General features: G+C 39.9%; 1 protein-coding gene across 1 annotated transcript in view; it reads right to left on the reverse strand.

The window, feature by feature from the left end:
• COL14A1 (collagen, type XIV, alpha 1) overlaps positions 1-24,217 on the reverse strand; it is a 226,996-nt gene that overhangs the window by 169,892 nt on the left and 32,887 nt on the right. The window contains exons 5-10 of the mRNA XM_006879473.1: positions 13,492-13,644; positions 12,557-12,676; positions 11,176-11,340; positions 6,954-7,115; positions 4,299-4,450; positions 1,940-2,069 (exon numbers count right to left, since the gene is read on the reverse strand). Coding sequence (XP_006879535.1) covers positions 1,940-2,069; positions 4,299-4,450; positions 6,954-7,115; positions 11,176-11,340; positions 12,557-12,676; positions 13,492-13,644 — 882 coding nt within the window. The remainder of the gene's footprint in view (positions 1-1,939; positions 2,070-4,298; positions 4,451-6,953; positions 7,116-11,175; positions 11,341-12,556; positions 12,677-13,491; positions 13,645-24,217) is intronic.

The following is a 24,217-nucleotide window of genomic DNA, read 5'->3' on the forward strand; positions in this document are numbered from 1 at the left end:
TCTCCCTCGCTGAGAACCCATCAGAGCAACCATCTTTAAGTACTCCAGTTTGCCATGCGTCTGTCGCACACGCTGTTTCCTCAACTTGGAAGACCTTCTGGGCTTTCCTAAACACGCTTACACATGTTTTTTTGTATCTTCTTTGTTTAGTAAAACCTTATTCACTAGTATACTCTGATAAAATAATGAAAAAACAACTGACATATACACTTACTTATGTAATTCTTCTGCTTACTGAATGTGCTCTACAGAGTGGGTTCCCAAGTCTCTAGGATCTAAATGTCCCAGGGTAAATGGAATTTCTTTTATATTGCCTTTTTAATGGAATCTACATGAAAGACTGTTGTATGCTACCAGTCTTCACATTATATAATAATATATGAACTCAGACAGATACATATGAGGAAGGAGTCCTCATCAATCTCCACTGTCATGATACTATATCAAGTAAGTTGTATTGCTGTTAGGTGCTGTCAAGTTGAGTATGACTCATAGCGATCCAATGAACAAAAGATCTAAAGCTAGCCCTGGCCTGCACCATCCTCAAACCTCCCAACACACAAGGGCCCATTGCAGCAGTCACCTTGTCAATCCTCCTGCTTGACGGTCTGCCTCTCCTTCGGTGACCCTCCAGCCTTTCCAACACCATGTCCCTCTCCAAGGAATAGCATCTCCGAGCAATATGTCCAAAGTATGAGAGGTGAAGCCTCATCATTCTTGTCTCCAAAGAGCACTCCAGCTGCACCCTCTCCAAAACATATCTGTTTGTTCTCTTGGCTGTCCATGAGATGTTCAGTGCTCTTCTCCAACACCACAGCTCAAAGGTGTCAAGTCTTTTTCTGTCATCCTTATTTCATTGTCCAGGTCTCGGATGCACAGCAAGTAATAGGAAAGACTATGACCTGAATCAGATGCACCCTAGTCCTCAAACTGACATTACTACTCCTCAATAGTTTGGAAAGGTCCCTAACTGCAGATTTTTCCATTTCAATGTGTCCCCTTATTTCCTGACTGCTCATACCAAGGGTGTTAATTGTACATTCAAGCAAGAAGCAATATGAAGATGACGACAGTATGAATCTCCTCTCCATCCATAATGACACTGCCTATTGGTCCAGTGGTAAGAATCTTTGTTTTCTTGATGCTGAGATGCAATCCATACTGAAGTTTGCATTCCTTACTCTTCTGCAACAAGTGCTTCAAGTCCTCCTTACTTTTAGCAAGTAAAGTTCTGTCATCTGGATTACGCAGGTTATTGATGAGTCTCTCTTCAATCCTGATGCCACACTCCTCTTCATAGAGATCAAGTACTTAGTACCAATATACATGAACTTCAGTTAATATGATGTCACACAAGGTGAGAACCACCTGCATCTATTTTTTTGACATTTATAGTACTCATTTTCTTCCAATAGCTTTGTGTCATTGTGTTCACCATTGACTGGGTGGTAAGAACAGTGCTCAGCTCATCATATGCCTTCCCTAAATATTTCATAAAGTAATCTTTTGTGTCCTTTGCCATAGGGTCTCTTCCTCTCCCTTAAACACAGCACAGGTTTCTAACATTTCTCCCAATATATGATGTTGCCATTGTTGGATGTCATCAAGTCAACTCCAACTCATGGTGACCCTATGTACAACAGCCCATCAAAATATTCACTATAGCATGGACCCAGTACCACGTTGTCATTGGTTGCTGGTGTTGTCAAGTCAAGTAAACCTCATAGCAACCCTGTGAACAACAGATCTGAACCTTGTCCTATCCTGTGCCATCCTCACAATCTCTGGCATGCTCAAGCATGTGGACTACAAGAATTATTTCTTATTGGTTTGGTTCAGTATACCTATCAACGCAACACACACAGAATTCCAACTCAAAGAATAAGCCCCCTATGCAACACTGTACAAAGGCGGAAGTGGGAAAGAATCCAATACATACGTGTAGTTTCACTTCCGCGGAGTCCTTCACTAGCTGTGTGGGGATATATTGCGAAGACTGCTAGCTGGTATTCGGTCAAAGACATCAAGTTTTTCAGCACCGTGGAAGATTCACTACCATCCACCACAACCTGTTTCAAGAACAGTCCAAGAAATGTGAGGACAGGAGAGTTCATACACAGAATTGCAATCAAAAGGTAAAACTATCTGGAGCAAGAAGCTTTCATCAAATATGTTCTGATATGCACCATTTGTATGTGCTCAATTCTCCTTGAATTCCTACCAGAAGAGGTATGCCTTTCCCCCCCACCCCATGTGTCCCCAAGCCCCTTATTAATTAATATTTAATTGAAACCCTGCCATTCTCAGGCTTATTCTTATTTTATCACATCTACTTAATCACAGCAGATGTGATTTTTTCCCCCCATTGTTTTGGGAAGCATTTTAAAGACTTACTAGTCATGAAATGATAGAAGCATTGGAAGTACTCTAATTTGTTCTTGGTCCAGATGACTTAAGACTCTGTGATCTACTTGTCTAGCACTCAAAAAAAAAAATAAATCCTAAATCTTGCCATAATAGAGAGAACATTGTGAAATGCATTGAGGTCAGCAAAAGGGCAGAGCAGTGACAGGAAAGGGAGATGCCATCACATGTTAAGGCCGTCCCTGTGAATTTCTGTATCCAAGGTAGGACGAGAGAGCGATCCAACCATCTGGTGGTGGGTATTCTCGCCTAGGCTCTCCAAGTCACAAAAAGACCAGCCACAGCTGTTTTCTAATGCTTTCTCCATCACACTGTCTCCACAAATGTCCAGGAAACTCCAAGCCCTGGACGACTTGCTTATATGACCACATGATTTGGAACACACAGACTTTATAAAGGCGGAAAGCCCAAATCATTCCCAAAGAAAAAAAGAATGTATGAGTAGCAAAAGAGAACTCTGGCCAGTTAAAACTCATTACTTTTTAAAAGTTTGGGATAAAAAAAGCAAAGCAAGTTATGCTACAAATGGAGACCTCAACCTGTTTTGAGGGTTTTGGATAGAGCAGCAAGAAAAAAAAAAAAAGATATAAATATACATCCCAGAGAGACAAGAAAATGACAGACACAGACACATAGATACACATTTCTGTCAAATAATTAAAAATGCTTATAGCATTATAATCACCTTATATAACAATTGCTATCTTGTTCTCACTGTTCATTGAAGATTTGAGAGAATAAAAAAAATTGCTTGAAAACATTGTCTCCTATAAGCTCGGCTAGGGAGATCTGGTAGTCTAGTGATTAAAGAGGTTGTACTCGCAACCCAAACACAGGAGGTTCAAATCCACCAGCTGCTCCAAGGGAGAAAAATGGGCAATCTTCTTCCATGTGATTTACAGTCTTTGGAAATGCACTGAAAACTCAGCTAGGATAAAGTTCTGACCCCATAATGATAATTTTAACTCTGGTGGCCTAGTGAGTAAGGAGCTGTGCTGTTAACCCAAAGACACGCAGTTCAAATCCACTGGAAGCTCGGCAGGAGAAAGATGGGCAGTCTCCTCCCATGCAATTTACTGTCTCTGAAAACCTTCTAGAGGGTCAGCTGTGAGTCACTTCCAACGCAATGGTACCAAACAACAGTGGCACAGTGGTTAAAGTACTCAAGTGCTAACTTGAGTTAGCAGTTCCAAATCAACAGTTAGCTGTCAGGAGAAAGATGTTGGCACTCTGATTCTGTAAATATTATAGTGTAGGAAACCCTCTAAGGCAGTTCTCTGATGTCTTATAGTGTTACCATTATGAATTTAATTATGTCCTCTTGAAATGTGTCAACTTGACTAGGCATGATTCCCCACAGTGTGTGAGGGGTCTGATGTAATTGTTCTCTATGTTGTAAAGGTTAACCTTAACCTCTATGGTGTTAAGGAGAGATTATTTGAGGCAGTTATTGAAATGAGTCAGGATGCAGTCCAATATACTGGGTTTGATTATATTTTGAGTCAATCTCTTTTCTGATTTAAAGGAGTTTAAACAAGTGAACATAAAGAGGAGAACCTCAATACACCTTCAAGGAAGAAGTGCTCAGAAAAGAGAGTGCCTTTGGACCCTGGGCCCCTCCACTGGGAACCTCCTAGACTCCTGGGAATATTGATAAAACCCACGAAAATCTCCAAGGAACACCAAGCCCACAGACATTGAAAGGACTTTTCTGCAGAGCCCTGAGAGAGAGAGAAAGTATTTTATTAGAGATGGTTCTCTCAATTCAGGCTTCTAGCCTCACAAACTATGTCTGTTAAACTATCCACTCTTAGTATTTCTGTTATAGTAACACCAGATAACAAAGAGAGTCACTATGAATCAGAATCTATTACCTCTTCTGGTTTTCCACCCCTGGTTGGATAATACACAACTCTGTATTTTTTCACATTTCCTGGGGCATGAGTCCAATTAACCATGAAGCTTCTGGCAGTGACTTCAGAAGTAATCAATTCTGTAGGTGGTCCAATGGTGACAAGAGCTAAGGCTAGATTAAAACAAAACCAAAGCCATGGAAATCTCATTAGTCAGAAAGGACTACTGATATGATATTCCTTCTAAAATTGTTATCATCAGAAAATTTGATTTTTTATTAGGACAACTTATTCTTAGGTAAGTTACTCATCCTCATGCTTGTTCATTCAAATAATTCAAACTTTCAAATGTCTATTAGAACATAATCTCAAATCCAAGAAACTTCCTTCAATAAATGCATTGCTATAGTATAAAACGATCCAATATTAATTAAGTACCTGTGCATATAAAGGTTCTCTTACAAGTTCTTTCAAAGTATATAATTTACTTTTCAATAGTTACTATTATTGTGCCCATTTTGTAAATTGTTAAACCAAGGAACAATGAAATTAAGTAACAGAGCTGAGACTGTATCTAGATATATCCAGACATCAGGGTTTATGTTTTTTTCAGCAACACAAAGCAGCCTTTATGCTGAAGACTTCAAGGAAACAGAAGGTCAATAATTAGAAGTGAAAAAGAAAAACGAACTCTGGTAGAATGTTTATGAGCTGGACACTACATAAGCACTTTGTGTATTCTAGGCACATGCAAAAGATCCCATAAAGATCTGAGATAGATGGAAGTCTGAGAAGGAATAAAATGTATGTACATAAATATTCACAAGATATATTTGACAAAAGTGCGAATCAAAAAATAGGGGGGAAAGGCAGAAAGGAGAAAAAACAGGTGCTGGTGTAAGTGCCTATCCGTAACCAAAACACGAACTCTGAGCTAAACGTCAAACTTTTTATAAAAATTAACTCAAATGGATCATGGACTTATATGTAGAACAAAAGTAGACACTATTTTAAAGGAAATTTTCCAAATATAGAGCCAGGCAAAGAGTTCCTAGGCATGGCACCAAAACCACTATCCATAAAACAAAGAAATAACAAATAGAACTTTGTAAAACTTTTATACTCTTGTTCCTCAAAAGACTAGGAGAAAATATTTATAATCCAACAAAGCATTATATCTAGGATGTGAAAACTCTCAAGCAAAAAGTAAAAAAAAAACAAGCAAACAATAACAAGCAAAGCCCAATGAAAAATAAACATTCCACCAGAGAAGATACACAAACAGCAATTAAGCACACGAAAAAAGGTTGAAATCAGAATAGCTAAACAAATAATAAATGTTGGCAGAATCGCAGAAACTCTATGATCCACCCGCTGTTGGTGGGAATGTCAAGTAGTATAGCCAACCTGGATAATAGTTTGGCAACTTTTAAAAAAACTAAGCTTATGATACAATAATTCCATTGTGTACTAAGCCAAAGAGAAAAAAGTCACACAAAAACGTGGAGCACAACATTCTCAGCAGCTTTGTTGACAGTTAGCCAAAACAGGTAAGATCCGAGATGTTCTTCAGTGGACGAATGGTTAAACCAACTATGGTGCGTGCATCCCCAAGAAGGCAACTCGGAAGACTTCAGTAAAAAGGACGCACCCACCAGTGCATGGGTCTCTAGATCCTGAGCTTAAAAGCCATTTCCAAAAGATTACATATGGCATGATTCCATGTACATAAGAAAAAAATGAAACGAAAGCATGATAGAAATGGAGAACAGATTCCTGGTTATTAGGAGGTAGGGAGAGAATGGAATAGAAATGACAGTAGGCAGCACAAGAGGAAATGTTCTGTATTCTGATTGTGCTATGTATGGTACTACAGTTTTCAAGGTGTTACCACAGAGGGAGGCACACATCAGGGTTGGGGGGAGACTGAGAAAGACAGGCTAAATTATGTATACTGCATTGAAACAGATGAGGGAGAGAACTGTTTAAAAGCGACATATGATAGGGTATTATGGCCATGACAAGAATCCAGAATGAAGGTTGCATAGTGGAGTGGACTCCGGGATAGGGGGTGGGGATTTTATACCAATGAAAGAATTTTTCTTTTACTTTTCAAAGATAAGAGTGAACTGGGGGAGGGGAGGGGAGGGAGAAAAATGCAACATTGAATGAACACAAATCCAAAATCTCTGTAAAGGTTCATTAAAATGAATAATAATTTAAAAAAGAATTAAAAAAACATACACAGTATCTCTTTATACCATCTCTTATTTGTGTATGTGACTCCACAATTATTTCAATACTATTAAGTTTCCTTTTTGTGCTGCATGTAACAACATCACAGAAAGTTTTCACATCCTAGATACTAATCTTTTGTTGGATTATAAATTTTCTCCTGGTCTGTGGCTTGTATTGTTATCCTAACAGAGAGTCTTTTGAAGAACAAAATTATAAAAGTTTTACAAAGTTCTATTTCCTATTGTTTGTCATCAACCCCTCACAAAGCCCATCTGTGTCTCTTTTCTAAGATCAATCAATCAGGTCTTAGGGGATGAAAAGACTCAATTCAGAAAGCCAGCACAAGACAGGACACTGGAACGTTAACGATCAACAGCAGACGTGTGTGCGGGGTCCTGCCACCCTCCGCGTCCCAGCACCCTCGGTCAGCGGCTTCACCTTTGATTTCCTTGTCCTGCTCCTCCACCCGGGAGCACACGGTCCTGGTCAGGCTCTCCACCACCGTGTGCATCAGATCAAACTCCGCCACGTTGTACACGTGCGTGCTGTCGGGCTCCGAGGCAATCTCCTGCAGCTCGTTCACATCTGCGTTCTTCACCCCTTGCATTGAGGAACAGATGAAGAATCTCGTGACACGCGTGTCCCGGAACAGGGGAAGAACCTCGTGACATGCATGTCCCACGTGCAGGAGGACCCACACTGGTCACACATGTCCCGCGGGCAGGAGGATCTGAGCTGGTCACACCTGAGCCAGCCAGCCCACCTCCACTGCAACTGAAGCTTCTCCACTTAAAAGTGGCAAGAGATAGCTGGGTGACTTCTAAAAGGCACCTGAGAAGCTATTGTCATGACAGGAGTCCAGAATGAAGGCTGCATAGTGGAGTGGACTTGGGAGCGAGGGACTGTTTAACAGTCAAAGAGTTTTTCTTTTACTTTTCAAAGAGAAGAAAGAACTGGGAGGGAGGCTGGGCAGGGAAAAAAGTGCAAAAATTAATTAATGGAAATCCAAAGTCTCTGTAAACTTTCATTAAAATTAATTTAAAACACACACAAATGCAATTCAGTGTAAAAAAAAGATTTAATCTTATTTTTATTTCTGTACGTCTCGACAGGAAGATGGTTATAAAGAACAAATACCTGGTTGCATAAATACAGCAGAAGCAATACTTATTATTAAACCAGAAATCAAAACTCTCCAAGTTCCAGGGTAAAATTTCTAAAATATTAATTTCCATAAATGGAAATTCACCTGGGAAAACAAAAAAAACATCTAGATCTACTTAAATTTAGATGTTGATGCTCTCTGTGCCTTAGAGTTGGAATCGATGCTACAGCTGCCCCTCCAGCAGCAGGTTTTCAGAGACAGTAAACCGCACAGGAAGAACCCTAGAACAGCTGGTAGATTTGAACTGCATGCCTGTGGGTGGGCCGTGTACCTCCTTACCACATTTAAACTTAGAAAATCTTTGAAACAAAAGGTCTAGAAGCACTGGTGGTGGCTGGGATTAAATGCTGAGCTGCTAACAGAAACATCACAGGTTCAAATCCACTAGAACAAGGCAGTTAGTTCATTTCTAGAAGATCACAGCCTTAGAAATGCTGAAGAGAAGGTCTACTCCATGACAGAGAGAAAGAGAGAGTGTGTGTGTGTAAAGACAGAGAGAAGCCTAGCAGCATAGTGTCTAAGGCTTCGGGCTGCTAACACCAAGGTCAGTAGTTTGAGTTCACCAGATGCTTCAATTAAGAAAGCTGGGCATTTTCCTCCTTAAAAAAAAAAAAAGTACAGCTTCAAAAACCCACTGGAGGGTTGCAATGAGCTGCTATGAGTCAGAAATGACTTGACAGCAGTGGTTTGGCTTTTTGTATCATATATACACACACACGTGCATGTAAATATATTTATTAGGGAACTCTGGTAGCCCAACAGTACAAAGCTGCACTGCAAACCTTAAGGCATGTGCTTCCAATCCACCCGCTGCTCCATGTGAGACGGGTGACCAGCCTCCTCCCCTGTGACTCACTGCCTCTGAAAACCCACATGGGCAGGAAACAACTCCACAGCACACAACAACAACATATTTAAATGTTAGGTTTGCTTCTATTTAGATATCACTAGAAAACACAAACAAGGCCAAACCCACAGCCTTTAAATCAACTCTGACTCACGGAGACCCTGACAGAATTGACCCGTGAGGTCCAAAGGCTGTAAGTCGTCACTGAAGCAAATCGCCACAGCTTTCTTCCCCACAGAAGCTACTGGGTTTAAAATGCTAACTCTTGTTAGAAGCCAAGTGATTTTACCACTGCACCATCAAGACTTCTACACACCAAAAAAACCCTGCAAAAGCTGAAACCTGTCAGTAAAGGGAGGGGGGAAAAATAAAATAGTTTCCAATCAAATCAAATGGAGAAGAGAGAAAAATGGTAACACCTTTTCAAAGGTAGGAAAAACAAAACCCAGGTAATCTTATCACGTTTCAGCTGTCATGGGTTACACTGTGTGCGCGGGGGTGGCACAACTACACACACACACACACACACACACACACACAGACTTGAATTTAAATACTCCAAGGGTGAGAATAATATAATATTGTTACGAGGCGCTATTGAGTCAACCACAACTCATAATGACCCTGTGAATGACAGACTGGAATCCTGCCCTGCCCTACAGTGACATCACGACCTCCATCAAGCTCAAGCCTATATTGCTGCCATCACTGTGTCAGTCTGTCTCCTTATTTCCCTAAGGATCTTCCTCTCTTCACTAATACTGGGGGGGGGGGGGGATTGCTGTGATGCCGAACACTGTGCCACTAGTGTGTCAAATGCCATAATGGTTACCCATGGTGAGCAGTGTTTGGTGGATCTCTCAGATCAAGACAGGCTTGGAAGCAGGAGTGGCATCCACTTCCTAAACAACCTGTCTCTAGAAGCTCTACAAACTTAGAAAAACGATGTTATAGAACAGGGTACAGGTCTTTTGTTCATAGGGTCGCTATGAGTCATGCTCGACTCAATGGCACTTGACAACAAACAACATATATTATGTACCAATTAGAAACAGAAAAAAAGGTAGAAAGCTTAGGAAAATAAGCTTTAATACACTAAAATACATGTTGCCCTGTAGTAAGCACTGCAGTTTTGCTAATACAACATGCAAGCTCTTTGGTTTTCCTGTGGCATTTATGGTGTTCCGCTACAATTCCAGCCAAATGTGGGCTGCTTTGAAGAGAGCAAAATCCAGGCAGAAGAGCCTCCTTCCTCACGCACGTCCACTCTGCCTCAGTAACGGCAGCTAACAGAGTGAGCTTACCGGGTTTTCATTTCAGAAGAAAGCATGTTGTGTTTATTAGCACATTTATTTTTGTGGTGGTCATGGTTTTTATCTCTCTTGCAAAGGAGTGAATGAATGATCTGAAAGATCAGTTAATTTCCTCAAAACATAATTCACAGTGGGGACTTCAGTCAGGCAATCTGGAGCCACTGATCTGTGTGCAAAACCGTTACTTAGAGCATACTGCCTGCTCTCTGAACATGGATGACTATCTCTAGTGAATTTACATTTCCAGTGCGATCAGAGACAGTAAAGGGAGCTACAAGGCTGGAGTAGTTAGTGGCAGTGTAGATATCTTTTCATTTTTGCATCAGCAAACAGGGAGGATTTCTTTGTAAAACCCTGTCACTGCAATTACTAGATGGTGTTAAGAAGATCAGCTGAAGCAAGGAAGAGAAACTGCCTGCAGCAACAGTGACTTCACTTCCAACTTTCAACAAGTGAGGTACAAAGAGGTGGCTGTCCCTTAGCTATTTGCTTTACAAGCTTGTAAAATAACCAACACTGTTGACTTCCAGAGAAGAGTCCAAAGCACATCCATATAAATTCACTTAAAAGCTTGCTTAATAACCTATCTAGCCATTATTAATAAGATCACAAAAAGGAAGGTAAACACAGATTAATTCACCATTAGTTTAAGTCTTCCATGGGGTTTTCCTTTGTTGAACAAAGGAGTATCGGGCGGAAATGCCTGGTGATTTTTGCCTAAAGGATTTCTACAAAGTTTAGAAAGTACACATTTTCTTCTGTGTCCACAATTATAAAATTGAATGTAGGGGAGTTCAATTATAAAATCGAAGCAGAGAGCTTAGGGCTAGCAATGTACTATGGCAGCCAGTTAAAAGCATGAATAAATTTAGATTCACATAAGAACATCCTACAAAGGAGATTATAAAATATTCCCCCCCACCAAAAAAATATAATAATAATCCAACCAGTACAATACCCTATAGTAAAACAAGGAAATGATAGTGAGTTTGTTTCTCAAAGAGCTGTTCAACTTCGTGCTGAACAACCCAGCAAGATGTCTGGCACAGAGCAAAGAATAGAATGCTTCTTAAAGGAAACATTCTGTCAAATATATTTTAAGTAACAAATCAAGGAGTGGGCCAGAAATTGTTTCCCTCCCTGACAGCTCAAACCTGAAGTGAAACAATATAGAAGCCAAGCCGACCTGAGTCAGTCCCTAAGACAACCTTGATGCTTGTCTTGGAAACTGGAGTTGTCATATGATTAAAAACAGATTCATGCTTCTCTATGCTCTGGTGGCCTCGTGCATAGCGTCCATCCCCACTGTTAAGACAGGACCCAAGTCACACACACCTATGGCGAACAGTTCTACGCCAGATTCACGGAGGTTTCGGGACGGCGGGATAATATCATCTTGGGATTTTCCATCCGTAATTAAGATGCCAATTTTTGACACTCCAGTTCTTGCTCCTGCTTCTGGTTTAAAACTATTTTCAAAAATGTAGTTCAAGGCAAGACCTGAGAACAAAAGAAAAAAAATATATGCAAGCCAACAATCTCTAATAAAAAGCCTGCTAAGTCTACAAAATATAACCACAGATGAGTAACTTACTAAACTTAAAGAGCTTTTATTAGATGGGAACTTTTCTTTTTTATGAGTTTCTCCTTGACAGAACTAATGAGAAATTAATGTTCACAAGAACAGAAGAATCGAACATGGCATCATTAAAAAAAAACAACAACCTAGCATATAGTTAAAACAAACAAATATTTAACTCATTGTGGTCACTGATAATAGAAATCGTGTAGGCGAGGATATCTAAATGTGTATCATTTGGGAGGAAGCTGGAATACTCATACAGAAGTGATTTTCCCAGATGCCAGCACAGGACTATCAGTTTTATTCAGGACAGTCCAAGGTATCAAAAAAAATCTCTCCTTTTTTTTCCAGAGTATGGAAGAAGATCTAAGGTTGTGATTAAACCCCTACCGTTTGGGTGTGAATCTTCCTTTACAAAAAAATATTTTTGTTCAGTAGTCTTTTTGAACTGCTAATTAGACTTCTATTTTTTTTTTTTTTAATGCCTCAAATTACCAAAGCAAGAGTCAGGACTTTAGGGATTCTTTTTAAAAACAATGAGAACATCAATTCTGTTTAAGCTGAATATCTGTACTTGATGTGCCTTGGGAAAAAGAAACAGTATATATTAAGGTTAAAACTTGGGCAAACTGATAGTCTTTATATCATGAATGAGTATAATCTCTTATGTTCTTAGGCTACTTGTTCATAAATAATACAGGTAAGCCAAAAATTCTCCAAACTTCATGAGCATAGTGGCTAAGAAATTCAATTCATTGAGAATGATGGGGGCGGGGGGAGGAAAGCCTCTATTCCTTGGGGAAAAAAGAAAACAGTCACATTCATTGAAATAATATGGTGACTAGGGTTGGAGACAGTGATAGCTCATGAATTTGAAGGTGTTAACCCCACAGACTGCTCAGTTTTTCCCAAGCCCAGCCAAACCTTTCCTGGAACATTGTAGTCAAACTGTCGAAGAATGAGATGGCTGGGTTTGAACACTTTGAAAGAGTTTGAGGAAAGCGTCATCTACAACTTTTAGTTGCTATAGTTGAAAAGTATCATGATAAGTTTCACAGAGCTACAGATTGGGATAATACTCCCCCCCCCCCCGCAAGATATGCAGTTGAACGCACAGCCCCCAAGGAAACATACCTGTCATCGTGTTCCCTCCCTTGTATGGTAAATTTCTGACGGCTTCAATCACCTCATCCTTTGTGCTAAAGGCATTCAAGTGCCATTCGATCCTGGGGTCGCCACTGTACTGTGCGAGGCCTGGCAAAGAGAGGTGAAAAACTCCACTCAGCAAGGATGGGATGCGAGAAAACAAATGGGCCGCTCAAGAAACTAAAATGATGAAATTTGCATTCTTTGTAACATTCCCCCCTCTCCTGTCTAGCTATGCCTGTCTCTAAGGAGAACTCTTCCAGTAAAAAACCGTAAGTGTAACTACTTCATGTCTTTTTAACATGGTCTTTTTAAACACAAAATAACTCATTGGGTGCTCTCTAAATAGCTAGAAGATGTGAACACCTTGTTCCCCAACTATGTCTAAAGTCCTCCTTCAATTGATGTCAGGGAGTCTACTCCCTGGCTATTCAAGTTAAACTATGAAATTTTGCACAGTAAGGTGAAGCTATGCTGAAAGATTTACAGTTCTTGCTTTTTGCATTTATCTTGGCTAGAATGAACTTGGCGATTTTGGTAGTCTAAATGCTTTCCAGTTTTCATCACTCAGCATTTCACTGGGCTCTGCTATTTCTTCTAATTGAAAAGAAAGTGGCAAGAGAATAAATTCTTAAAGAAATTATAATTTTAAAGTTTTTATTATTATTATTACCATCATGCAAGAAGGCCTTTGCCTTTAAAACATTAAAATTAGTTCAGTCATTAATAGGACTACAGTGTCACGACAAAAACTAGAAGAAAGACATATTTACTGATTTACAAAGATGTGCTTTTGCTGACATCAGTACCATTGATCTTATGATTGTGAAAGCCATTTGTAGAAAGTTTGTGAAATTTTGTAAAAGGCTTCCAAATTCTTTTACATTGAAAGGTGGCCGCTATTATGAATAAGAAAATAGTACCAATTCGAGTTTTTTCTGAGCCCACATTGAAAGCTGTAACAAGTTTTTCCAAGAAAAGCCGAACCAGTCTGAAGTTGAATCGTCCAATACTCCAGGAACCATCGACAAGGATGACAATATCAGCAATGGCTGGAGTCTTGCAGAAAAACTTCACTTCTGCAAAAGACAGGACAGAATAGCACAAGTTACTTTGGGCCTTTTTAAAAGGGCAAGTCTACTCTACTATCTTTCAGATAACTCAGTGCTAAGAACACAATAAAGTTGTCATTAAAGTAGCCCTGCTTTTACAGCCCTTTTCTTTAATGCATTTCTGCTGGGAAAAAATTGTGGTAACCGTTGGCGGCACAGTCAGTGTTCTGGAAAGAGTTAGCAAAAATCCTGGCAGGTTCATGCTATCCTGGCAACCTGAGGCCTCTGCCAATTTTAGAAAGCGGCATCTGTGCAGAATCCTCCAGTTCTGGGTTGCAGCCCATACGATCTTTCCAGGAAAGCACCTCGCAGCACCAGGTGAGCCCGTCATTGGAGATAGGAAGTCTGCCAGGACACAGAGAGGTGGCTCTCAGATTCCCTCGGGTCTGTGATACAGGAAGCGATAGGAAAGGAGGACCGTGGGCATTCTGGACTCAAGGAAAAGTAGTTTTCACACAGCTAGTCTAGAAAGATGTACAAGTCTTTACTAAAAAAAAAAAAGGATTTTTCGAGAGAAAAAAACCAAACCATTGGAAAAGGACACGGTGTACCTCAAATTCAAACTCTGTTTCATATTCTATTTATGTAACAAAATCATTTTGCCCCTAAATATTTCTACCTGGAAGAATTTCAGAATGGCACAAAATGATAATGTACTTATCATCACTGGACTGTACATGTGAATGCTTTTGGGATGTTAATGTTTTATTACATATCCATTTATCACAGTGAAAATGAAATTTAAAACTTATTCCTAGCCTGAGTTGGGATAAGCTCCAAGTGGAGCATGGTCTGTGACTGGTAACTCAAAGGCACACCACTCTGGTAGTTCAAATCCACCAAGAGATCCTTGGGAGAAACATGGCTCTTCGCCCATGTAATACAGAGCTTCAGAAAAGCAATGGAACATCAACCACAAGTCTATTCAAACTCAGTGACGTTTTTTTAGTTTTAAGTGTAAAAATACATACAGTCTTCACAGAGTGGGCATGAAAAACCTAAAATATTTCTTAGATGACTTAATATTAATTACATACAAACACATATTATATGTAAATTGTGTACTAGTTTGTATATAGTCCTTTTATTATTTTGACTTATATCTGTCAGAGTGCTCACTGAAGGCAAAGATGGCAAAACTTTGTCTCTCACATTTTGGGTATTTTGCTAGGAGAAGCCTGGAAAGGGACATTAAGCTTGGAAAGGTGAGTGAAAGAGGAAGATCCCCGGTGAGAGGGTGACCACAGCAATGGGCTCAAGTGTGTCTGAGATGAGGAGGATGGCACAGGACAGGGCAGGGTTCAAGTCTGTTGTTCGTAGGGTCCCTATGAGTCATACTTGACTCAACAGAACCTAACAACAACAACAACATTCTTTAGTTCATTTCTTCCATTTATATGAACAAAACACATTTTAAAAATCATTTGTGTAAATGATTCTTAAATGGCTGACTTAGGTCTCCAGATAAAGCTCCACGAGCGGAAGTCTAGTGTTTAGAGGGCACTGTCTTTACAGTCATGAAGGTCACACTCACTCCAGAGAAGAACAGGACAAATGGCTACAAGCAGGATCTGAGTGTGGTATGTTTCTGTTCACAAAGTGTGAACTATAATTTATATTCAGTAGTCAAAGCATGGGGATATACTGAAAGTTCTTTTAGAAATAAGAAATATTTAAAAATAGCAGTGTTGTTAGTACCTATGATAACATTGTTTCACACTCTGTTGTTTGCTTTCAAAAAGGTTGGTTAACATTGCTGTGTTTTTAATATTAGAACAAGAAATCATGAACTGTGTGAGTTTATACATTTGTGGTTAAGTATATGAATGCATATGGGTGTGCACATAAGTATGCCCATGTGTGGATGTAGATCTGTTTATTAAGGATCTACCGGAGCGCTGGTAGTGTAGCTGGTAGGGAGTGGTTCTGCTAACTCAAACGAGGTGTCTGTCTCTCTCTGGTGGTTCAAATCCACCAGTGGCTGGGCTGTGGAAGAAAGAGGGGAAATCTCCACCAGTGAGATTTACAGTCTCTGAAAATCCACTGGAGGGTTGGCTATGAGTTGGTTCCAACTCAGAAGCAATAAGACAGAGAGAGAGAGAGAGATAGTGAGAGAGAGAGAGAAAGAGAAACAGAGAGAGAGTCAGTCTATACATCTTGAATATTTTTCATTTTTTTCATGCTCATTCCAACTTCTTGCCAAACTAGCAAATTCCTATTTAGACTTTTGTTTTAACCTTAAAATAACAATAAAACCATAGTTCAAATGTATTTTATGTGGTGGAAATAAAAATACAGAAACACTCATAAATAAATCAAAGATATTTTGTCTGAAGAGAAAAAAATTAAGCCAAAATACTTTAGTTGGAAAAAGTAATTTAAGATGTTTTTCTATACCTATCAGGTCATAATTTGCTAAATGATATTCAATCTTCCTCAGATATAAATATGTGTGGAATATCTTTCCCAGATGGGAAAAAAAATGGATTTTCCAATGAAATGCTTAGATCCCCAATGTGAAAGCTGAATACTCTGGTTCAATCCAAGTTTATATATTATAGGTTTTGGCAGTAAATCCTCTTTCTTCATAACAATCAAATAGAAAACCAGCATTGATTTGGGAGTCACATCTACTGTACCACACGGAAAACATTTTAAAATGATAATGTAAGGAATCATGGGATAGAAAGTAGTTTGGTTTACGGGCACAATTATGGAAAATTAAAGTCTGATTAAGTTTCAAGAATCCTTTATATTCCATTTTTATGAGGGAAATTTACTTTAAAGGAGGAGTAGATTTGTCTTTCTCTTCCAGAGCTATCTGGAGATATTATTTCACTATTTAATTAACAATTTAAGCATACTTTAGGTGAGGTCTTAGGAAAGGGACAATTTTCACTTTTTCTTTTTAGAAGAAGACCATGAAAATTGATATTGTGTTTTAGAAGTTGGTTTCCAAAAAAAAGTTCTGTTTATATAGCATATCCAAATCTTTTCGACTTGGTGATACAACTTCTGTACAGTCCACAGAATACACAACTATTAACTATAAATGAAAATACTGACACATTTAATGATATAAAAATGTTCATCAAAAGGCAATGAAAACCAAAATATGAGTAAAATGAAGATACAGACAATATGAAAAAGTGAAAATTAATGTATATGAACTTTGTAAGCAAACTAACATAATTTTTTAAAAAATTATGTCAGTAACATATACTACATGAGTATGTATTTCAGAGAACAGAAAATATTAAAAAGTAATTAGGAGTCAGCATGTTGATGGGCAATGATATTTTTTAAATAAAATTTTTATCTTATACTGGTTTAATTACAAAGTTCGCATACATTGTTTAACACGAGATCTTTCCCATTTCCTTTTCACACCCCTCCCTCCACTCATCAAATTGTGTGGCCTTATGATTAACCACGCCCCCTATACCCATTTCCCATCCTTCATCCTTTGCTCCCATGTTCTCCTCCTTGGATCCTCATGCATGTTCTACAGTAACGGTCTTACATAGTATTTGTCCTTATGAGGTGTTAGTTCACTCAGCATAATGTTCTACAGTTCCTCCCAAGTTAGGTTACAAAATCATTGCTCCTGCATGCTGCGTAGGATTCCATTCTGTGACTAAACCATAATTTCTCAATCCATTCAATCGTGGCTGGACATCTGGGCTGTTTCCATGTTCTTGTGATGGTGAAAGATGCTGCTAGGAACACTGGTGTACAAGTCTCCATTTGAGCCTCAGTTCTCATTCTCTTGGGGTGTATTCCATGCAGTGGAATATCTGGGTCATATGGAATTTCTATGTTCAGCCAAACTGCCTTCTAGAGTGGTTGTTACCATTTTACAATCCCATCAATAATGTATAACAGTTCCTATCTGGCCACATCCTCTCCAACATTTATTACTTACTGTCCTGTTGAACTTGGACAATGAATACTATTTTATTTGGAATAGTATAATCTTCCCAAATTAAAGCTCTTCCTTTTAAATCTTAGTATCCTTTTTGTTTTCATTGTAGTCGCATTAGGTCTAATTACGGTTGATAGAGAAGTGCTTGTAATGTATTTATGGGGGAAAACAGTTCTCCTCAATATTGTTACACAGATGGAAAAGAGAAGACAAAAAAATGAGTATGTGAACACCTGTTGATCTTTGAAAGCCCAGGGTAAATTTCAGTAATTTGGTATCTTCAGATGAAATTGGCCACGTTCTCTTCTCTATCACCTCCACATTCGGACATATTTCTTCACACTCATCACACTGGGATGTTACAATCTATTTCCATTATATCTCCCTGACTAGACTAGAGGCTCCTTGAGCGGTAAGACATTCATGTCTTTGATGTCATCCTTCCCTTCATTTATTCAGTGCTGTGTATTCAAGCTTTTCCTGCCCTCTCTCCCAGCCCACAGCCATCCTATTGTTACAATAGTGGTCTTATGCAGCATTTGTCCTTTTGTGACTAAGACATTTCACTCATAATAATGTTTTCCAGACTTATTATCCATGCTGTGTTGTGTTTTATGAGTTCAGCATTTTCCAGTGCTGCCTAACTGCATAATATTCCCCTGTGTGGCTGTACTACAATTTCTCTATCCATTTGTTTGTTGATGGCACTTGGGCTGAGATAATTTCATGTCATCTTTTAAGCCCGAGTCCTACTCATTGTTGCTGTTGTTATGTGTCGTTGAAGCACTTGCACCTCACAGCAACACTATGTACAACAGTTCTGAAGCCTGCTCTATCCTGAGTCAGTTCCTTATCTCTGATAGAGGTATCTCCTTCACCCCAGTCACTGAGACAATCTATCTCATGCAGGGTCTTCCTCTCTCATGCTATACGCCTACATATCCAAGCATGATGTCCCTCTCCAAGGACGGATCCCTGACAGCACATTTTCCCCAGTGTAATTCATCCTTTGATTTCCTGGATGCTGGTACCAAGAGTATTGATTGTGGAGCCAAGAAAGCTGAAGCTGTTGTTGACAATCTCCAATCTCTCCATCTATCATGATGTTACCAATTGGCTTAGTGGTGAGAATCTGTTTTCTTGACGTTAAGCTTCAGTCCATATTGAAAGCTGCAGTTGTTGACCTTCTGCAGCAAACGCGTGAGGTCCTCCTCCTCATTTTAAGCAATCAAGGTTGTGTCACCTGCATGTTGTTATTGTTAAGTGCTGTCAAGTCACCTGCAACTCATAGTGACCCTATGTACAACAGCCATAAATCCTGCTCTATCTCTTGCCAATCTTATTGTCTCCAAAATACCTATGCCTATTATCCCAGTGACTGAATCTTCTATGCTGTTTTTCCACCCTCCCAAGTACGACACCCCTTTCCAAGGACTGGTCCCACTTTGCAACATGTCCAAAGTATGTCAGACAAAGCTTCAGAATCCTTGCCTCCAAGGAGCAGCCTGGCGTCACTCTCTCTGGGATGGACTTGTTTGTTCTCCTAGAAGTCCATGGTATATTCAATACTCTTCTCCAGAACAACAGCTCAAAGGCATCAACTCTCCTTCTATCATCCCTAGTCATTGTCCAGCTCTCTGATGCATAAAAAGTGATTACAAAGACCATGGCCTGTATCAGGCATACCTTAGTCTCAAGATTGACATTGTTGCTCTTCAGTACTTTGGAGAGGTCTCTGACAATAGACTTTTTCCAATGCAATTCGTCTTTTCATCTCTTGGCTGCTGGTGCCAAGATTGTTGACTGTGGAGCCAGGCAAACTAAAGCTATCGACAATCTCAATCTCTTCACCATCTATCATGATAGTGTCAACTGGCCCTGTGGTAAGAATCTTTGTTTTCTTGGTCTTGAGCTTCAATCCATATTGAAGGCTGTGTCTTTGACTTTCTGCAGCAAGCGCTTCAGGTCCTCCTCAGTTTCAGCAAGCAGGGTTGTGTCAACTGCATTATGCAGATTGTTGATGAGTCTACCTCCAATCCTCCTCATAAAGCCTAGCCTCCTGGATAATCTGTTCTTCATATAGATTGAAAAGATATATAGAGAGATATGACACATCCTTGACTCATGCCCTTCCCAATTTTGAACCAGGCAGTGTTTCCTTGTTCTGTTCTGACGACTGGCTCCTGGTCCAAGTGTAGGTTTCTATAAGCACAATCAAGTGTTCTAGGATTCTCCTTCTTCTCAAGGTTAGCCACAGTTTGTTGTGATTCACTTGGTCTATAGTATGTCAACAAATGTGAATGAAATGAAATTGAAAAAGAAAATCAATTCTTCCTGTAATCCATATCTTCATTGTTGTTTGCCATTGAGTTGGAACAAACCCATAGCTGTCCCTCTAGTGGCTTCTCAGAGGCAGAAGATCGCACAGGAGGAGAATACCCATTTTTCTCCCAAGGAGCAGATGGTAGATTTAAACTGTGTGCCTTTGGAATTAGAATACAGCTTCTTATCACAAGGTCACCAATTCTCCAAGTCTTCATTAGGGGACTAGAAAAATATGCTATGATAATTCAATTACTGCATCTTACCTCCTGCCCTACCACACTACCAAGGTGGAAAAGTGGACTGTGTTATTTAGGGATTGGGAAGTCTGCCAGTATTGCCTGATTTTCATGACATTTTACCAGTGCTGGAGGCTAAGGTGTATTAAAGGGCAAGACTCTACTGTTCCTCCCCACTCTGTATTCAGATGCTGCCCAAAAACATCACAATGCTTGTACACCCATGCTTATCGCCACTTTGTTCACAATAGCAAAGAGCTGGAAACAAACCAGGTGCGCCCATCAACAAACAAATGGATAGAAAAGCTGTGGTATATTCACACAATGGAATACACTGCTTTGAAAAACAAGGAACGCATGAAATATTATTCAAAATGTATGACCCTGGAGGACATTATGCTGACTGAAATATTTCAGTCACAAAAGGACAAATACTGCATGGTGCCACTGTTGTAAAGCGGCTCTGACATCAAGGTTGGGAGGAATCTAAGAAGGGATAAATGATGTACACAGCACTGAAACAGATGAGGGAGAGAACTGTTTAAAAGGGATATATGATTAGGTATTATTGTCATGACAAGAGTCCAGAATGAAAGCTGCATAGTGGAATGGACTGGGGTAGAGGGGAGGGGAATTGTATAACAATGAAAGTTTTGTGTGTGTTTTTTCAAAGGGAAAAGCAAACTGGGGGGAGAGGTGGGCAGGTAGGAAAGTGTGCAACAATGAATGAATGGAAATCCAAAAGTCTCTGTAAACACTCATTAAAATAAAAAAAATCACAATGCTTTTTTCCACCATAATTTGTCTAGAATTTATTTAATGGCCCCAGATTTTCATTTCCTATGCCACAAGAAAAACAGTTTGCTAGCTCGTTCATTAACCAAGACCTAAAAATGAAAGTTGTGGTCACAAAATGATTTTTCACTTAAGTCTCCTTTGAATGTAAGTTCATGTTTCCAAACCAGGAGCATGAGAATTCCTAAATGAGAATTCCTGAAAGTTGTCTTTTGCGGGGGGGGGGGGGGAAGTCTTCCTAAAAACCCTCTGAAGCTTGCCGTCACGAGGCAGACATTGGATTTCCCCACATCACAGTCAGCATTGCTTTACTCTGGCCAAAAGCTCAGTGGTCTGGGTTCATCAATATATTGGTGCATCTTGATTTGCACACCATTCCCTCTGAAGTGTCATTATTATTTTTCTTTTTCAGAAAATACAACTGAGGTTGAGAGGGTAAGTGGCTGGCTCAGATTCAACAGTGGACCTCAGATCTTCTCAACGCTTGGCCCACTCTGTCTCCGCGCTCCATTCAAGGACTACGACAGAAAGATGTTCTCAAGAGGCAACACAGATGGTCACTTATTGTTTTCCCTATGGGACACTGTCAAAGGCTTCCATCTGACAGATGTGGAGTGGTGATGTGTGAAGCTCACGTTATTCAAATTATTCAGTCCTTCAAAGCCCTAGAAATCCACTGTCATCAAGCCAGTTATGACTCACATCGACCTACCATCAGGTTTCTGGACAGGACATGTTCATAAGAAGAAGACTTCTGATTTTTCATTGAACTGCTAAGGGGTTCAAACTACAGACATGTTAATTAGCAGCCTTATGTGTCGGAGATAGTGAGCTTATTTTGCAATAGGGCAGGGTTCAGAGCTGTTGTTTATAGGGTCACTATGAGTTGCCGTCAAACAACAGCATATATGTCACACATGACAGCAAAGCCCTTTTAGACCAATATTACTAGAAATGTACTTTTCAAAGGATCACTGAATGATGACTCCAGCTGCCACTGACTGAGCCAGTTCATCCCTGGTGACCTCATCCATGTTGCAGTAGAACCTTCATGAATGAATACTAAAAAAACCCAAAAGCAAAAAAACCCAAACAAATAAAAACCACACCCCAAAGCCACAAACAAACAAAACCAATAAAAAACTAAACCAACTAAAAAAAGTGAACTGGGAAAGAGAGGAAAGGAAGGACAGAAAGGGAGAAAAAATATTCAACAATGAATGAATGAAAATCTAACTTCTCTATAACTTGTGATAAAATCAAAATGAAACATTTTATTTAAAAAAAAAAGAAATAGACCACAAGGTCTTTCTTCTCAGTGAACTTAACCAACTTTTTTATTAGTAGCACTGCCTGTGGACTCCAACAGATGACCACTACGTTTAAAATAGCACTCCCACATTTTCCCTTCAGTCTGCTTTCTTTTTCTTCAGAAAACATATTATGGGTGTTAAGTATATTTTACATTTATTTGTTGACTCTAGTAGACATTTCCATTGCTTTGTTCATACAATAATAAAAGGCTTATTACTCCTTTATACAATAATAAATGGTCTATCCTATTTAGTGGATACTTTCATAATAAGATAAAGAGTCCTGGGTTGTTGTTGTTAGGTGTCGTCAAGTCTAGTACAACTCACAGCGACCCTATGAACAAAAGACCTGAACCCAGTCCTGTCCTGTCCTGTCCTGTCCATCCTCACAGTTCCTGACACACAGGAGCCACTGCAGCAATCACTGCATCAATCCACCTGGTTGAGGGTCTTCCTCTCCTTTGCTGACCCTCCACCCTTCCCAGGATCGTGTCCCTCTCCTTAGAAATAGCCTATCCTAGCAACAATTCCAAAGAATGTGGGGTGACGCTTCATCATTCTTACCTCCAAAGAACATTCCAACTGCACCCTCTCCAAGTCATATCTGTTTGTCTCTTGGTCCTCTATGGGCTGTTCAGTGTTCTTCTCCAACACCACAGCTCAAAGGTGTCAATTCTTCTTCTGTCATCCTTATTCACTGTCCAGCTCTCAGATGCATAGCAAGTGATCAGAAAGACTATGGCATGAATCAGACGCACTTTAGCCTTCAAACTGACATCATTACTCATCAATAACTTGGAAAGGTCTCTAACTGCAGATTTTCTCAGCGCAACGTGTCTCATTTCCTGACTGCTGGTACCAAGGGTGTTAATTGTGGATCCAAGCAAGATGAAGCTGTTGACAGTACGAATCTCCTCTCCATCCATCATGACACTGCCTATTGGCCCAGTGGTAAGAATCTTTGTTTTCTTGATACTGAGACTCAATCCATACTGGTGGCTGCCTTCCTTGATATTCTGCAACAAGTGCTTCAAGTCTTCCTCACTTTCAGCAAGTAAGGTTGTATCACCTGCATAATGCAAGTTATTAACAAGTCTCCTTCCAATCCTGATTGGCTGCTATCCAAAAGGTCAGCAGTTCTAATCCATCAGTCACTCCACAGAAGAAAGAAGTCTGTTTAAAGACATATAGCCTCAGAATGCTCATAGAGAGTCTCTGTGGATCTGAACTGAATCACCTGCAGTGGGTTTGGTATTCCTCAGATACTCTGAATACATTTCCCCGCACCCCCCGATTTGAGCATGATATTAATACTATAAGGTGAGTGGTCTTCGTACTTCACAGAAATAGAACAGTTAGGTAAACGTTGTTAGGTCTCGTGGGTTGGCCTCGAACTCCTGGCAGCCCGATGTACAACAGATTGAAACCTTACCGATCCTGCATCAACCTCACAGTCTCTGCTGTGCTGAAGCCCACGGCTGCCGGCAGTCGCTGTGTCAGTCCATTCGGGTGAGGACCTTCCTCTCCTCTGACCCTCTATTTTTCTAAGTGTACTGGCCTTTTCCAATGACTGACCTCTCCCGAGAACATGCTCATGATGTGTGTTATGAGGTCTCACCACCCTTGCTTTTATAGAAGTGCTTTCTTTAGGAACTCTTTAGCGCACTCTGGAGCAGATTAGTTTCTCTGTCAGAGCACGGTGTATTCCACCTTCTTCAGCACCACAGTCAAAGGCACCAATTCTTCCCCAGTCTTCCTTACTCACAGGCCAACTTTCATATGCTTATGAAACAACTGAAAATACCACTGTTGGGATCAGGCACACCTTCACCTTTTCACAGACATGCTTGCTTTTAAACACTTTAAAGATGTCCTTGACATGCCTTGATTTGCCCAAGGCAATATGTGGCTTCCTCCCTCCTTCCCTCCCTCCCTCCCTCCCT

Source organism: Elephantulus edwardii, unplaced genomic scaffold, assembly GCF_000299155.1.
Source record: "Elephantulus edwardii isolate Elephantulus edwardi_28Jun2011 unplaced genomic scaffold, EleEdw1.0 scaffold00003, whole genome shotgun sequence".
NCBI classification, from domain to species: domain Eukaryota; kingdom Metazoa; phylum Chordata; class Mammalia; order Macroscelidea; family Macroscelididae; genus Elephantulus; species Elephantulus edwardii.